This window comes from Vicugna pacos, chromosome 9, assembly GCF_048564905.1.
Source record: "Vicugna pacos chromosome 9, VicPac4, whole genome shotgun sequence".
NCBI classification, from domain to species: domain Eukaryota; kingdom Metazoa; phylum Chordata; class Mammalia; order Artiodactyla; family Camelidae; genus Vicugna; species Vicugna pacos.
In genome coordinates this window covers 50,816,150-50,833,402 of record NC_132995.1, presented here as the reverse complement: position 1 = coordinate 50,833,402, position 17,253 = coordinate 50,816,150, and the positions used below count along the sequence as shown (strand labels likewise).

Here is a 17,253-nt window from a genome sequence, read left to right as displayed (position 1 = left end):
CCCCAAATAAACAGGGCTGAATCTCAATCTGGCAATATGTCATATTTACCCATGGAAACATCAGCTGGCAAGAAGAGAGGGACACCCTCACCTCTTTAATTCTACATACTTCCAGTAACATTCTTACAGTTTATCAACACATGGAATATATTCCTATTGTTTGCCAATTGAGTAGGAATAAAGGTAATTCTAAATCTGAGGGTGGGAAATGTAGCTGTTTTAGCTTTCTGGTCTTAAGAAAAAATTTTAAATTTCATTTTCAAATTATAGTGTTGCACAAAAAAGACTACTTAATAAAATATTTGACCATAAATATATGTTAGAATCAAATTCTGTGGAGAAAATAGAATAAAAAGACAATTATGAGGGGGAGGGTATAGCTCTAGAGGTAGAGTGCACATGTAGCATGCAGGAGGTCCTAAATTCAATCCCCAATACCTCCATTAACAAATAAAGACACCTAATTCCTACCCCTCCCCCAAAAGAACTTTTTATAAAAGGGCAAGAAATAAATTTATTAAAAATACAATTATGAATTTAAGGAGAAAAAGCAAAAGAAAAATTTTCCATTTTCAGTTTATTCATGTATTTTAAAATACATGTTTATGGCTATCAAATTGCTGTTTAATTTAGATTTCTTTCAATACTTTTAAAAGAGTGATGTAACATTTCTAAATACCAACATTAGAAGCTTCAAAATGGAAAGATCTCGAAATGTATCATTACTAAAATTTACCTAACAAAAACATTTATGATAATCTGGATGTTACATCCTTTGCTATTAAAATTTTGTGCTTTAACACAGAAAAAGTAGAATGAGGGTATGCAGTTTTGTACAGTTCTTTTTAGAACTATTTTCCAGGCTGTGAAATACGAAAGGTTTAAAAATGTGTATTTTAGGTAAAGAATACCTTAAAAAGTAGTCGTATTCTAGCGAAATACTTCGTTCTAACGTCTGGGAATAACAATATATACGTCATATAATATGGTCTTTCCCTAGACTTGATGGGCTTTTTAATAAATACTTTCTGTAAAAAAACAGTAGTACACACATCTTTCCAAATGGCTTTTGTTTTTGTTTTATGAGGGGGAGGTAATTAGGTTTATTTATTTGTTTATATTTGGAGGGGGGGTACTGGAATTGAACCCAGGATCTCGTGCAAGCTAAGCATGCACTCTACCACTCGAGCTATACCCCGTCCCAAATGGCATTTAATCACAGTGGTATTAGACTTAGATTCTAATATTTCTCCAACAGAAACATCCACACTTTTAAAACTAAAAAGCAGAAAGGCTTTGGAACCAGAATTGTGGTTTGCCCCTAACGCCTGGCTCTGGGCTTAGGTTCCCAACCTCGGGGTGTTCGAAAGTACCAGCACCAAAGCAGGGACGGACGGAGTGGGTGGCCCTTGTCTTCAACGAGTGACTTAACGACGTGGGGCTCCTTTTCTACATCTATATGAAAGATGCCAATGGCCACCTGACCGGACTGTGACCCCCTATACGAGTGGATTCAAACTAGTAGCGCCCAGTCAAGCGAGCGGCTTCAAGACCTACTGTAAGTTTCCGGCCGGCACCACCCCAGCATAATCCTTACAGGGGAAGGGGGGATTAGGAAGCAGCTGGCAGAGTCTGGGGGCATTTTTGGTCGTCTGGCATCTAGTGGATGGAGGCCAGGGATGCTGCCAGCCACCCCCCACCGTGAAACCACTCGCACCAACTGTAACAGTGCAGAGGGAGAGAGGCCCCAAACTCTCGCTTTCTAACTCCAGGGTCTGGCAGGCACACAGCCCTTCGGTTGGTTTTCCTGACGTCGGTTTTCCCTAACTTGTGGTTAAGGCTACACGGTACCTCGCAATGCGGCCTCCGGCACTCGCGGCGGCCGCGAGTTCCTCACACGCGGCTAGAAGGTTCGCAACCGCGCAGAGGTTGCCGGGAGAACGCACCCGTCGCCGTCAGTAAGCGTCGCCTCCAGCGCTCAGCTTTGTTGCGCGAGGCGGGTATACGTCACTTCCGCAGCAAATCCCACTACAGCGGGCTCGCCCACTGCTCCGCCTCCAGCGCGTCCGTAACCCAGGGCAACTGTCGTTGTCGCCCGCAGGCGGGGACTAAGCTGCCCGGGGGCCTTCCACCCCGCTGGCTCCACAGGAGGGTGTGAGCGGCTGCGGCCGCTTCCCCGCCTCCGGGGCGAGGCCCCAGACCACTCCACGGGTGGCAGAGCGAGACGCCCCGCTCAGTTCGAAAGTAAGCTGCCTTCTGAAGCGGCGAGGCCAAAGCGAGAGGTAGTGTGGACCAGGCGGAGTAAGAGTGGGCCGGGCCTAGGGAGGAGCAGAGCGGAATGGGTGGGGCAGTGGGAGGAGCTATTGAAAGGGCACATCCCTGTGTGGGAGGAGCCAATGGGTGAAGGGGCGGGGCTTGGTGGGGCAAGTAGGGGCGCTTTGCTGCAGGGCATAACAGAAGGGAAGGCATCGTTTGTGGCAAGGTAGGAACTGCTAGAGGAAGGGAAGGCGCTAGATGAGAAAGAAAGCAGGGGAGGAGCCTGAGCGGAAGGGGTGTGGCTACTAGAAGAAAGGGCGGGGCCAGGTGTGAAGTGCCTGGGCTTTAGGAGGACAGGTGAAATGTGTTTGAAAACTTGTGCTTCCCGAGTACGTTGTAGACTGTGTGAGAGCTGGGAAGACGGGCGTTGCTTTACTATTTTGCTATCAGTGCTAGGCATCTAACAGGCACTTAATGAGTTAATGAATGTGAGTGAAAAAACAGAAGAGTTGGAGACGGATTGGAGTAGAAATGTTCTGATAGGGAAGGATGGTTGTAGAAACTGAGCTTCTAGGAATCATTCTATGAATCAAAGCTGCTATGCTGTATGGGCATATAAGAAGCATAAAGAATAGATAATTAACATGGGGAGATAAAATTTATACTCCTGAAAATATGAACAAATTGTTCAAATTGAGTCGTGCATATGCTTAACTCTGAGGCAAAGTTTCAACAGCCTGGAAATTTGTGTTCCCCAGACGGTAAGTTAGGTTGGAATCCAGTATCATTTTCCTTTAGAAACTGATTAGTGATCAGCATGCCCGGACCAATCAAGACGGATTTAACCAGTTCATATGCATGAAGTTTATTTAGCTCTATAGTAAGAAAAAACTTCCACCATAGTTAATGGTGTTTGTATTATTTGACTTCTTTCAATACGTGCTGATAAGGATCCACAGGAATATCCATTCAGAATTCCAAGTGAGGCTACCAGAAACTCATCTTTCCCTGGCTGAAATTCTGACACAGATTCAAGATTCTTTGCAACCTAAAACTTCTAGGAAGATGAGGGGTAGGTAGGGGGCATGGTGTAGAGCCAGAGAGATGGTAAATTTTGAGGGATTGCAGCCTGCTTTTGACTTAAACACCCTGGGCTTTTCCCCTGTTCTGGCCCATCAACATTCCCTCTTAACCATTAATTGATTAAGAATGTATCAACCAGGTGTAGGAACTGATGGTAAAGCATCTGTAGTCTGACTATATGGACAGGTGATGGCAAATATGTGACAAACTGATGGCAAAAACAAAGAGTAGCAGCACCCTTCAAAACCAGTAACGTGCCTTGAATTCCTCTCATGCTTTCAATCTCTGACTTCTGTGGCTGCTGCTAGCCAGTGAAAACTCTGTACTTTTAAAAGGCTGATATCATTAGATTAGGCCCACCCAGATAATCTAAAATTTATTTCCCTATCTTTGGGTCAACTGATTAGCAACCATAACTACATCTATAAAGTCCCTTTAGCCATGTAATATAACTTATTCATGTATGTTATGTCTTATCACATTCATATTCCCAGGGATTAGGAGGAGAAACCTTGCAGAATTCTGTTTACCACATTATCTTACAGGAATATTATCCTCACTCTGCAGACTTCTCTATGGGAGAAGGATTAGACACATCTGCAGATTCTTTACGCCTTCTTTCATAGAGTAAAATTGCTGGGTAGTATGGTGAGTGTATGTCTCCTTTTATAAGAAATTGCCAAATTATTTTCTGGAGGGGCTTTGCCATCCTGCATTTCTGCCAGCAATGTATGAGAATTCTAGTTGCTGCTGTCCTTGCTAACAGTTGGTATTGTCAATATTTTTAATTTTAGCTATTTTAATATGTGGTTTTAATCTGGATTTCCCTAATGGCTAATTATGTAGAATGTCTTTTTGTGTGATTATTGTATCTTCTTTGGGAAAGTATCTGTTCAACTTTTGTCTTTTTTTTTTTGCAAAATTAATTATTCAATTTTCTGTGTGTTCTTGTTTTCTTACTGTGAGTTTACAGAGTCCTTTACATATTTTGGATAGAAGTCCTTTATCAGATAAGTGATTTTCAAATATTTTCTCCCAGTCTATTGCTTGTCTCTTTCCATTTTCCAACAGAGCCTTTGGCAGAGCAAAAGTTCTTAATTTTGATGAGCACCAGTTTATCAATTTTTTAAATTTTATGGATCATGCTTTTGGTGTCATGTCTAAGAACACCTTGCCTAACTCCAGGTCATGAAAATTTTCTATATTTTCTTTTAAAAGTTACATAATTTTATGGTTTATATTTAGATCTAAGATCCATTCTGAGTTAATTATTTTGCAAATGAATGATGAATTGTTGCAGCATTCTTGTTGAAAAGACTGTTCTTTCTGCATTTAATTTTTTTTCATCTTTGTCAAAAATCAATTGGCCATGTTTATGTGGGTGTATTTCTGAACCCCCTATTTTGGCCCATTGATCTATATGTCTCTCCATGTACCAATACCATACTGATTCCTATAATTTTATGTTTTTACATTTTCTAATAAATTTTAAAACCAGCTTGTCAATATCTATATTAAATCCTGCTTAGATTCATATCTTGATATTCAACTGTTAGTTCTCCAACAACTTGTTTGAGATTGTGTATCTTTTCTTGGGCCTTTATGTATTTTTAAATTTTTATTTGTTTAATAATAAATTTCATTAAATTTAATAATAAATTAAATTTATTTTATTAAAAAAACTGGGGGGGGTAGTTAGGCTTACTTATTTATTTATTTTTAGAGGAGGTACTGGGGATTGAACCCAGGGCCATGTGTGTGCTAAGCATGTGTTTTACCACTTGAGCTATACCTTCCCCAAACTTTTTATTTTCATATACATTTTTTAATCCCCCCAAAATGAAAACAGTTTTAAGAAAGGATTTATAATGTTACAGTCTTATCTCCCCAATATCTAGGACTTCCCATTCCCAGAGGCCCTGGACTCTATTTTGAAGGACCATAAATGTCCACATTTTAGGTAGTGACATTTAGAGTACATTAAGGTCATTTGCTTTGTATGTCACCTCTGATGATACCAGACCAGTGTGGTACCAAGATATGACTACTGGTCACCAAAATCCAGCTTCCTTTTCCTTTTGGAGATAGAGAAGGAAGTATTATCTCCACTTCTCCTTGGAATTAAGCAGTACCTTGTGACTTGTTCCAGCTAATGATATGAGGACTGAAGTCATACAAGTTACTTGTAGGCAGAAGCATCTAAGGGCGAGTGATTCCCCAAATTTGCCATCATATTCTGTCATCACAGTTGGCTATGGTTTCCCATGATAGCACCTCCATCAGTTCAAGTTCCAGAGTGAGGATAATGTGGAGCAGACTCCACAACATCATATGATGGACATGTAGCATGAGTTAGAAATAAATTCTTGTTGTTTCTTACCACTGAAAGAAAATAACCTATTTCCTATTATTTCCTATTATTGCAGCATAACCTTGCCTATCTTGACTAACACTAGGTAGCTGAAGCTAACAAACAGTGACTGTGTCAACTGAAGCGTCTCCTGGTAAGTCTGCCAGAGCAAACTTTTCTAGAAAGAACCTGGCAGATCTGGGGCAAACAAACACAAAACAATAGAAAAGAAAGAAATATTCAGAGTTTTATGAGGTTTTTTAAATAGATCCATTTCTAACTTCACTTTCATTAAAATGATAAAATAACCACATTATCCCCTTCTTCACCAAAGAAATAGAGGTTCTTCCTGTAATGATATGGCATACTCCATCTCTTCGTGTGTCTTCTGCTGTCCCTTTTCTTAGTTTCTCTTCAGTTACTTGCCTTTTGGAAATTTCTTTATGTTCTTGGTCAGGTGATGTCTTTTTGTCATGTAGGTTTCTCCTCAGGCAGCATTAACTTATTTGCAAATAGTAGATGTGATCACTGTTCTTGGTTTACAAGAATTGTAACCCCTCCCACCCCACCTGCACTTTTATACAACACATCCATGAGAGTAGCAACAGAAAATGTGTCCTTTTGCTGGACTTGGTTGTAATATTGGTGTGCCTCCACCACTGACCAGTTGTAGCACACTGGAAGTCTTTGTTCATTTCAGGCGCAGGACATTTTGTATTGTAAGTTACAGACTGGTTAGGGTGTCAACGCTATATTGATTTTGCCAGATGTATAACAAAGAGGCATTTGGTAGTTTCTGTACTTCTCAGTTCATTAACAAACTACATCATCATAATGTGGTGTCACAGATCTGAAAGGTAATGGTCTATTTTTCCCTCCCTGCCTTTCCAACCCTTTCTTTCGTAGTTCAGTAAATTTAACGAGAAGGCCTTGATTATTTTAACTGAAGAGTGATTGGACAATTATTTATGGAGTTTCTTTAAATCACCTTCATAAACTTTATTCTCTGTTTTTTTTTTATGTCTCTGTGGTAGATCTGTTCTGTTTAAATTAGTCCCTATTCAAGGTCTTTACTCCAACTTAATATTATACAGACTGGGTAATCTATTCTCTGATACATTTATTTCAGTTTACTTAAGGTCAAAATTCACTATTTGCTCACCTCCACTATTATCCCACATTCTGTTTCTTGAACCATTCTGATAACATGGTGGCTTGAAAAAAATTTTATTATGGAAAAATTCACATTGACATAAAAGTAGAAAATAGTACAGTTAACTTTATGACCTCATACCCTTCTACAACAGTTTTGTGGCTACTTTTATTTCCTCAGTCTCTGTCTAACCACAGCCTTGCAGGATTATTTTGAAGCAAATCATAATGACTTACGTTTAATTAGTAAAAATAATAAACTACAGTGTTTTGCTGATCATTTCCGTTTTATTTCTGTTTACTTTAAATGCTACAAGAAAAGATATTTTCTGTATTGTAGTGAATTTCCATAGACTCTGTTTCTTAGACTCTCATTCATCTTCTTTCTTTCATTTCCAAATATCTTAAGTTCCTTGGATCAGTTTTTCTTTGGGTTTATTCTTGTTTATCCAAACCTGTACTTTGGGGGCTTGGACCTCAGTCAACATTTCTTCTTTGTACATTTCAGTTTCTAGTCACTTCAATAGTGTATGTCATGGAATTGAATACCTTCTGGCATAGATCTGTGTGCATTCCTGCTTTGTACTCCAAATCCAGTTTTCTAGTTGCATCTGCAAATGCATTTTCCTGTGGGAGCATTTTCACTGTGATGTCTGTATTTCCTTGATGTGATTTTCTAGGAAAACATATGGACTTTGATATATGCTTTATACCAGTGATTCTCAAACCAAATCAAGTTGTAAAGCTCCGTGAAAGTCAAGAAGTGGAAGAGCATGTGCTCTGATTTACTTCAAATCCGTAAATCAGGGATAATGTTTACTATCAGAAAATAGGAGTGTTATATCAATACAGATTTCTGTATTCCATCGTAAAAGGAAAACTGCGTGTAATATGTAAGAAATTTGTCATTGCTTCTTGTACATTTTTTCATCTTACATGAGCTGGAGGACAAGCGTGGGCAATAAATCTTGAGGGCATGTTTACAGGAAGAAAACTTAAAATTAAGGCAATTCTTTCCAATAACTGAATTTTTTTTTCTAATTAGGAAAAGACCACAAATATTCTGTTTCAGTAGTGAAGTATCTTGACCCAGCTTTAAGAACACCCATGTCCAGAGGAGCACCCAGCAGTCTGATGTGCAGTAATCTGACCATTTGACTAGGAATACTGCGTTTACCAGCTAAGAGATGATAACTTCGTTTTCAGTCCTAACGAGTCACTGTAGTTCCCATGATCCCTCATTAAATGAACAAAGTACTTATAAAAATGTAGTATTTATAATAAATATGTAAAGTGCATATTATAGCAATGCCTGGCACATAGGAAGAGCAATGTAACAGTAAGTTTTATTATTAAATTCTTGTTGTTACTTAGGTTTCTTTCAGCACTTGGTAATGTAATGTGGCTGGAACCTCTTCTGGCACTCTCTCTAGGTCTGTCTTCTACTGACTCTGAAATGGGGGTTACCCAAAATCACGTCTTTGGCCTCTGCAGTTCCTTTCTCTGGATATAGGGCTAGTGATACAGTCTTCCCCTCAGCGTTTACATATTCTCATGACATGTGAGAAATAGTTGAAGGAGCTGGAGATAGTTAACCTGAAAGGGAGAAGAGTACGTGGAACATTTTCATAGGGCTCTCGGGAGGCTGAGGCAATGGCAAGTCTCTGGATCAATGATTCTTCAACCCTTTGTAGTGACAGACTGCTTTGTAACTCTGATGCAAGCCCTTCCCTGAAAAAATGATTGAGCATGTTCAAAGGTGTCACAGACCTCCAGAAACCCATCCAAGGATGGGAAGGCTTCCCATCCAGAGCCTCGCTGTGGAAGGTAAAACTGGGACCATGGAGTGGAGGATGTTGATGTGGCAGGGCAAGCAGAGTTGGCTCAATATAAGGGAACCTTGCTAACAGAGCAGGAGTTCTCCACTCTGCAGGATTTTAGAATCACATAGGGTGATTTTAAAAATTCTGATGGCCTGGCTGTGCCCAGACCAACTATAGTCAGAATTTCTGTGGGTGGGGTCTGAGCATTTTTATTTTTTATAAAGCTCCGCAGAAGATTCCAAGGTGCAGCCGAGTTTGGGAATCAGAAAATTAGAGCACTTTGCCATTGAAACAGTGTCTTTAAGTAGTGAGCGCCTTCTCACTGGAGATACTTCAAGCACAGAACATTTTTCTTATCGACTTGAACATTCTAACTATAGTTAATCTCTTTTAAACAGTATTTCTTTTCTATATTAACTTCAAGTTCAAATTTATTTTATTAAGAAATGACTTTGTTTTTGATTTTCTGGTTTTTGTTCTTTCAAATTGTACACTTGTTAAGTCTACGGATTCTGTGATACAGACATATTTGTAATACAGAAGAGGACAAGGTCTAAGTGTCCTTATGGAGCTTCTTTGGCCTAGGCAGTGACTAAAGTGACATTTCACAATATGAGAGAATCAGGTGGTTTGCACAATATGTCTGGCCCTTAATCAGCGCTTCTCGTTTTTAGTTAATTGTAATATCATTTTTTTCCTTTCAGCTTTCATTCATTTCTTCTGATGTCATATTGGAAGAGGTTAGGCTGCCCAAAGCTATTTGACCTTCCATAGGTAAATGGAACTTTCTTACCATCCAAATGCCACTTTATGTGAAAAAGCCCAAATGGTAATTTAACAGATATTGTTAAGAGAAGTTGCTGATCTCTACCTAAACAGAAAATGAAAAATGTAGGTTTCTGGCAGGGGTTACTTTGGGGAGAGAGAAAGCAAGGTTTGTGGTCCCAGTTGCCTCTATCTCATTACCAGCAAAGGTTTCTTTGAGAAGGCCCTGGCTGTTCTTTGGTGTTCATTGTGCTGATGTAATGTTGGTGGCCACTGCTTGGGCATTAGAGTTCATCTACCCAGCTTGTGGGGTCCCCAGGAGGAACCTGCATGTGGGAAGGTATTATAATCATGCCTGTTTTATAGATGAGCAAACAGACCCAGAAAAGTAACTTGCCCAACAAAACACACAGCTAGGAAATAGGATTGGAATCCAGATGATTGGAACCCAAATCTGTGCTCCTGATTGGGATTGTAACTTTCCTAAACCTTTAACTGGATTATAAATGCCAAGTCCCATTTTTCAACCTGGAAAAACATGAGTTCTGGGTAGATAGCATCATCACCATCACCAGCACCTCACCAGTACCACCACTACTACCTGCTGACTGAGTTTAGGACTGCTGTAATGGGGCACCATAGACTGGGCGGCTTAAACAACAGGAATTTATTGTCTCAGTTCTAGCTAGAGTCTTGGAGCCCAAAATCAAGGTGTTGGCAACGTTGTTTCCTTCTGAGGCTGTGAGGGAGGGATGTGTTCCAGGCCTCCCTCTTTGACTTGTAGATGACTGTCTCCTCCCTGAGACTCTTCACACTGTCTTCCCTCTCTGTGTGTCCACATTTCCCCTCTCTATAAGGACACCATCATATAGAGTGGGTGAGGGAGCCAGCTGACTTAGCTTAGACGACATGCTCCACCAGCTTCCTTGGAAGCCAAAGGATCCCCAAACCGATGTCCAGGGTTGTTAGGAAGGTGTGCATAAGCCACACATACCACGATGGTTCTCTTGATGTTAGTGCAGTATCATCTGGATGTTTTTGGAGTGGAGGGTGGGGGTGCTTAACCCTACATCCCTTACCACATTCTACACCCCATCACGAGGGATAGACTCTCTGCTAACATCTTCCTGTTCTCTTTTCTTCACTCCCAACTTTGGTCTATAAGTCCATTATTCTGTAAAATTAGCCTTATCTTTATAATGTCAATAGTTGGCAATGCATGGTTTTGTAATATTTCTTCTGTCCCTGAATGTGTCTTGAAGAAATTTCACCTGAGTTTTCTTTTTAAAAAATATATTAAAAACTATGTCCCGTTTGCATTTCAAACTACAGGAAGAAGATGTTAAAGACTTTAAGCAACCATCACAGAAATGGATCTCTGTCAGAAAAATGAAATTGAATCAGAAAATTGTGAAAATAATGAAATTCAAAGCACAGAAGATACTGAATTAATCTGTACTTGTCCCGATGAAAGAAGTGAAAAGAATCATGTTTATTGTCTTCTCAGTATCAGTGACATTACACTTGAACAAGATGAAAAAGCCAAAGAGTTTATCATTGGAACTGGATGGGAAGAAGCAGTGAGTATTTTCTTGAGTTAGGTCTCTTGCATGTGACTGTTTTGATGCAAGTCTTTTACTTTTTCCAAAAATAGTACTATTGCCAAAAAATGTGTAAACAATGAAATATGGAAATTTTTGGAACAGAGGTAGAATATTAATGATGATAACAGCAGTACTTTTTATTGAATATTTATGGCCATTTAGTATTGGCAAGAACAGCACTAAATGTTCATGTACATCAAATTCATTCACTCTCTCAGTATCTCTGTGAGGCAGGTATTATGAACAGCCTTTTAGGACAAGGATGCTGAAGCAACGGAAAGGTGAAATGTGTCAAAGATCACCCGTGCAGTGACCAAAGCAGGGCTTGAACCTAGGTCTTCTGGACTCTAGAACCCAAGCTGCTTAACTCCCAAAGAGACCCGAGATTTCTATCCTGGTAGTTCTACTCAGAACCTTATGGGATTATTCTTAAACTATTCTGAGAATCAGTAGTAGCAATACAATTCTAAATTTAGAACTGTAAGAGAATTTGGCCTAGTCCAGTGATTCTCACTTGGCAATGTCACAACTGTGGGTGAGGGGGTAGGGATACTACTGGATATACTGGGTGGAGGCCAAGGGTGCTGCTCCACATCCTACAATGCCCAGGATGGCTCCCACCACAGGGAGTGATCCGGCCCTGTCTTAGCTTGGGCTGCTATAATAGCATACCATAGACTGGCTAGCTTAAGCAACAGACATTTATTTCTCACAGTTTGGGAGGAAAGTCCAAGATCAAAGGGTACCAGCATGGTCAGGTTCTTGCTGAAGGTCCTGTTCTTTGGTTACATCCTCAGCTGGCCTTCCTTGGTGCATGCAAGCAGAGAGAAAGAGAGAGAGATGGAGAGAGAGAGATTGAGAAAGTTCTCTTCTCTCTCCTTCCTATCAGGGCACTAATCCAATCTTGAGTCCCCACCCTCTTGACCTCACCTAACGGTAACACATCCTGAACAGCCACCTCCAAATACTATCACACTGGGGATTAGGGTTTCAAATAGGAATTTTCTGGGGGGACACAAACATGCAGCCCATAAAAAGCCCCAGATGTTGGTGGTGCCGAGATTGAGAAACCTGGAGCTGTTTATTTTATAAATGTGGAAACTGAGGCCGAAAGGCAGAATGACTCACCCAAGTCCACTTGACAGTTGCAAGAATCCTGTCTTCAGGCCTCCTCTAGGAGTGCTCTCTCTGCTGTACTGCCCCCCGCCTCCTTAAGCCTCTCTGACCTTCCATACACACCCTCCATGTCAGATAAGTCAAGGTGGTAGAGAGTTCTATTTAAGAATGTAAAACTTTCTAAGTTTAGAAGGTTCAGTTTAATATCGAAGGTAATTACTTTGAAATATATATCCAAGGGCTATTGGGAAAGAATTTTCTTTTCATTGGAAAAATCCCCCCCTCGCACCATGCTTAGTGTATGTTTGCTGTTCACACTGTCTGGGACACTCCTGACACACCATTTCCTCCAGCCTGCTGCCTGCTATTCTGCTCTCTCTGCTCAGCCTCCGACCCGTGCCTGCCCAGCTCTACCCCACCTTTCAGGTGGACACGAATGCCTAATTCAGTGCCAAACACTTACTAGACTTTCTAAAAAGTGATACCTCGTGACACTTAATAACTTTTAACTGAGGAATTTGGGGAGCTGAGCATGTGAGGTGTGGGGATGAGGGTAAAGGGATGTTCTTGTGCAGGACCAAGGGTTGGCCCCACTTCGCGTGGGAATGCACAGACCTTCTGAATGTGCCAGAGCTTGTTGTTGGCCCTACTCAACATTTTGAGCCTCCATTTCCTCCTTTGTAACCTGGATGGCAGAATACTTAAACGGTAGTGTTGTTATGAGGATTAAATGAATGAATGCTAAAAGATCCTCAGCCCAGTGCCTGGAACCAGTAAAATCATGGGAGCTATTTTTGCTTTTTTTTTTTTTTTTTTAGCATGTAACAGTTGCCAGATTTAGCAAATGAAAACACAGGACAGCCAGTTAAACTTGAATTTCAGTAAACAGCACCTAATCTTTTTAGTATAAGTATGTCCCAAATAGGGTCTTGTCTTTTCATCTAGCAACAATATTTACCTGTGACCTTGTGGCAGGGTGGGCCGGGGGACTCCGGGTGTGGCTGTGGGCATGGCTGTGCCTGGGCCACGCTGACCCCAGGGCCTGCCTCTGCTCACCTGCCCTTCCTCCAGTCGGTCCACGCAGCAGGCTCTTAGGTGTGGTAAACACAGCCTTCAGTACCCAAAAGCCTGGCAGAGGGGGACAAATACAAACAGTTTTGATTTTATTTTAGGAGTTCTGAATTTATTTTAACGTGCATCTGAACAAATACATAGTCAGCATATCAATGTCGCCATTTATAGATACTATCCCCTAGTATTTTAGTTTTTAAAAATATTACTATACTATTGCTTAGCATGAGGCTAACCTAGGTGTGAAAAATTAAAACAAAACACATGAGGCAATTTTAAGAAAAATATTGACAGGAGGACAGCCAAAATGGAGATGTGGCCAAAGTGGAGGCAGCCAGAGACTGGGCACTCACCTGAGAGTAACGTGCTGCTTTACTTGCAGGTCCAAGGCTGGGGAAGGACTTCTCCAACTGCCTGCATCTGGCCCAGGAAGAAGCTTAAAAAGGAGAGGGTGGGAGAAAGTGCCAGCAGCTGCTTACTCTGTGTCAGTCTCTCACAAGGGAGCCTGGAGGCCAGGCTTCAACTGGAGGCCGGGAAGTTGGAGTCAGGGTCTTCAGCTCCAGCTGAGGCAGGCCCAGAGAAGGATGGAGGCAGCCTCTCCCAACCACCAGGGCACCCCCCAGGCCCCATCACTGCCTCAAGGGAAGTTAACAAGATCTGCTTTCCCACTTACAGTCAAGGAGAGAAAAAAAGTCTGCAAATAAAGGAGTTTATTTGGTGCATGGAAGACTGGGTGGCCCCTGAGACTGTTAGGGGCAAGGATCCCAGAAGTCCTGGAGGAGGCACTGACAGAGGTCCCTCCCTCTCAGACTCCTTGACTTCCAAGGCTCTTTTAGTTCTACCTCCCCTGAAGGCTTCACCCCCAAATGGCTTGGATGTTCTGGGTAAGAAGAGTAAGAACTTTCTCTCTCAGCCAGAAGAGAAGGTGCTTAGTGTGGAAAAGGATGAGTGTGTGGCTTATGCAAATGGATTAAAAACAGTGGACAGGACAGGTGAAAAGAGACCCACTGAGCCAGCCATACACCATCAGGTCAAGGAAACGCAGCTCTTCCCGAGCCCGGTGACCCGGACGTCCCTGCTGGCTGACCCCAAGCCGTGCTGCTTGCACTGGTCCCTCCTGCCTGAGAAAAACCTGGTGTGCCCTCCCCACCCCAGAAGTGTTCGCTGTCTTGCTACCTTGCAGCTTTTGCAGAAACAAGGAGTGCAGAGCTACAAAGCCAAATTCAAAGCCAGGGAGCCAAGACCTCCTGTGAAAACCGCAAAGCGCGTTCTCACGGAGTCCAAGCAGGAAAACAGGCCCCAAACGCTGGAGACCAAAGTGTTGTCGAGACCTCTCTTGCCGTCCCTTACAGTGAGCAGAATTGTAATTCCCGTGTCCACTCACAGACTCCTCTGAGTTGCCACAATATAATTCCCTGGGAACAAGACCATCTGAAAGTCATTCATCCTCTCTTCCCTCTCTCCCTCCTGCCCCCACCCCGGTCTCTTATTTTCTCCTCCTCCTCTCCCTCCTCCTTTTCTTCTCACGCACTCTTCTCTCCCTCCTTCCTCCCCTCCTTCTTTGTAGCAGAACCAGAGGAAATGAACCTCATCGTATAGGTTTTGGTTTACTCTCCAAACTCCCATATTCATGTGTTACCCGCTTCTGTTGCTTAGCTATTTACAAAATGCAAACTGGTAATGCCAGTCTCCGCCTCTGCCTGGCTTATCTCTCCACTGGAAGACAAATGGATGCTGGGGAATCTGAAGGGCCTCCCTCAGTGATGCCCTCATGTCAGCCCTGGGCCAACTGGCAGAGGCTCTTTCTGCCCCCACAACCCCAGTGCCTCAAGCCAAGTGTACTGGGCTTGTTTAGACCAAATTTTTTCCTAATCTGTTGAACCTAGCAGATATCTGTTGCCTCATTTTCTCTTGCAACAAAGATCTGCTTTTATAGAGAAAATTCCAGCCTATATCCAAATGAATATCCTTGTGTCCCCGGTGACATATCCTTATGTTATATCTATGGATGCACCATATCCTGTATGTCCCAGATTTCATACATTGTAGCCTCATGCTAGTCTCTTCATCTGGGAAGTTTTAGCTGTAGTTCGACAAAACCTATCTTTGGAGGTAGACTGAGAATGATTATTTGAAAAAGAATGTCACTGTGATTACTGCAGCCCACATGCTTCCTCCAGTCCTGTCTTACACCTAACATCTGGGAGCCCTACAAGCCCAGACAGACACTTACGAAATGGGGCTGTTACTTTCTCCCTTCTCCCGGCTTTCCTCCCCGCTCATTTTACCCCAGTGCACGTTTCCTGAAGTTGTATATAAATTAAATGTTTGTAAATGAGTTATAGTTTAAATGTGAAGTGACAATGCTATGTAGAGAAATGCTCTGAAAAACCATTTTGTAACATGAATATCCACTTAGCCACTCTGTAATTACACAGTTTGCATTTGCTTAAGGTAGGTTGTGCTTGAACTCTAGACTTTCCATCTTCTAAATGATGAGCAGACAGAATATATGACTGTATTTGTCAACAACTGCTTTCCATAATTGGTCTTTGTAATGTCTTGTCTGTTTAAGTATAGGTTTTTTGCTTAATTTATTGGTTTGTCTTTACAAAACACCAGAAATGCAGGAATGATTACAATACAACAGTCATTAAAAGGTGTATTTTGCCTATTGAGGTTCGACACTTTACAGTCTAGAAGCAGTTTCCAGGTTCTACTCACCCTTTTTACTCTGAATGAAGAAACCATCTGGATTCATCCCCAAGAAGTGGCCCTGATTTCCCACTGTGTCTGGACAGTGGGGCTGTTGGATTCAGCACTGTTTGAGGACCCTCCAGCTATGGCAGCCTGCCCACATTAGTCAGTAGTTTTTCAAGCCCCCTTCTATAAGCAGAAGAATAATAAGCTCACTCTAAAACAATCAGAAGTGTTTGATTGGGAGGGAAAGGTATCCACCAGTGTGAGTGAGGGACAGAGCCCACCTACTCAGCCCCGATGTACTTACCTAATGAGAGCTTGAGTCAGTTTGAACTGCTCTAAGTTATAGCAGAATGTTTTCTTAAGAAAAATTCATTTTTTAAAGATAAAGGTTATAAATTCTATAGCTTTTGGGATAAACATATAATAATCTAGAATTGAGAAGAGCCAGTTTGAACAAAGGAAGGGCTCAAATTTAAAGGTTTGTAGTGTATTTTTTGAGCAAATAATTTGGTCAACAGAATAATGACTAGAAGATTCCTCTTTGAAGAGATAAGAATGTTTTGCATTTGGCATCTTTCTTTAGGCATTTATTCAAATATCTGATAAAGTCCCTCTGGGACCTTATTTGTGTTAGCCAAGGCTTAGCTTGTTTCTCTGTGGATAAAGTCACTCTAGGTCCCAATTTCCATTCAGATTAAATCGGGATGTCCAAACTGGCCTTTGATGTCCAAGTCTAAATAAAGGCTAAATGTTTACCAGAATGCTAGAACCATTAGGGTTCTAGGTCACTAACAAAACTTTCAGGGGAAATCCTCCCATCTTTGGGAGTTAAGTGTGTTATAATTCAGTGCCAACGTCCCTCTTCCTACCTCAAGGTGATGATCTCAGTTAGGTTTTGGTTCTGCTAGTCCTCAAGCCAAGCGCGGAGGGCTCTCTGTTTCATCCTTCACTCTATCATATTTGGATGTCTCATTAGTAAAACTTTCCAGACTCCTCTTTTTCTTGAAATTAAAAAAAAAATTACCAAGTGGAACTGTGGCATCTGACAGAGGTTCCTGCAGGTCCTGAGGTCACCTACTGGGTGAGGCCCGGCTGAGGTCGGGGATGCTGTTGTCCAGGGGCAGGGCCGGAGGGGCTGGAAACCTTGGAAAGATAGAGTGTGGATCTGAGAGAGTGATGAGGGACAAGGGGAAGGGGAAGACTAAATTCGAGGAAGACCTGGCTACATTTGGGCAAGTACATAGGGCTTTGGCTACTCAGAGAGACTTGCCCTGGTTTTTAGCTTTATTCTTTTATTCTGGACCTTGCCCACTATTGTGAAACTTATCTG

General features: G+C 41.7%; 1 protein-coding gene and 1 long non-coding RNA gene across 9 annotated transcripts; one reads left to right on the top strand and one right to left on the bottom strand.

The window, feature by feature from the left end:
• The first annotated feature begins 2,019 nt into the window (after window positions 1-2,019).
• Window positions 2,020-15,765, top strand: C9H16orf46 (chromosome 9 C16orf46 homolog). Of its 8 annotated transcripts, XM_072967800.1 has the most exons (5): window positions 2,020-2,244; window positions 8,216-8,274; window positions 9,369-9,438; window positions 10,762-11,009; window positions 13,603-15,765. In XM_072967800.1, exons 4-5 carry the CDS (start codon window positions 10,800-10,802, stop codon window positions 14,614-14,616), a joined length of 1,224 nt encoding a protein of 407 aa, XP_072823901.1. In that variant the 5' UTR covers window positions 2,020-2,244; window positions 8,216-8,274; window positions 9,369-9,438; window positions 10,762-10,799; the 3' UTR covers window positions 14,617-15,765. The 8 variants fall into 8 exon arrangements, with proteins under 8 accessions (XP_072823901.1, XP_072823900.1, XP_072823898.1 ...); XM_072967799.1 differs by lacking the exon at window positions 8,216-8,274; XM_072967797.1 differs by lacking the exon at window positions 8,216-8,274 and having other exon boundaries at window positions 2,020-2,282.
• Window positions 11,657-13,905, bottom strand: LOC140698198 (uncharacterized). The gene is made up of 3 exons (XR_012075822.1): window positions 13,574-13,905; window positions 13,108-13,277; window positions 11,657-11,839 (listed from the first exon to the last, which is right to left on the bottom strand). It is a non-coding gene; the product is annotated as an uncharacterized lncRNA (long non-coding RNA).
• Window positions 15,766-17,253: the final 1,488 nt, after the last annotated feature.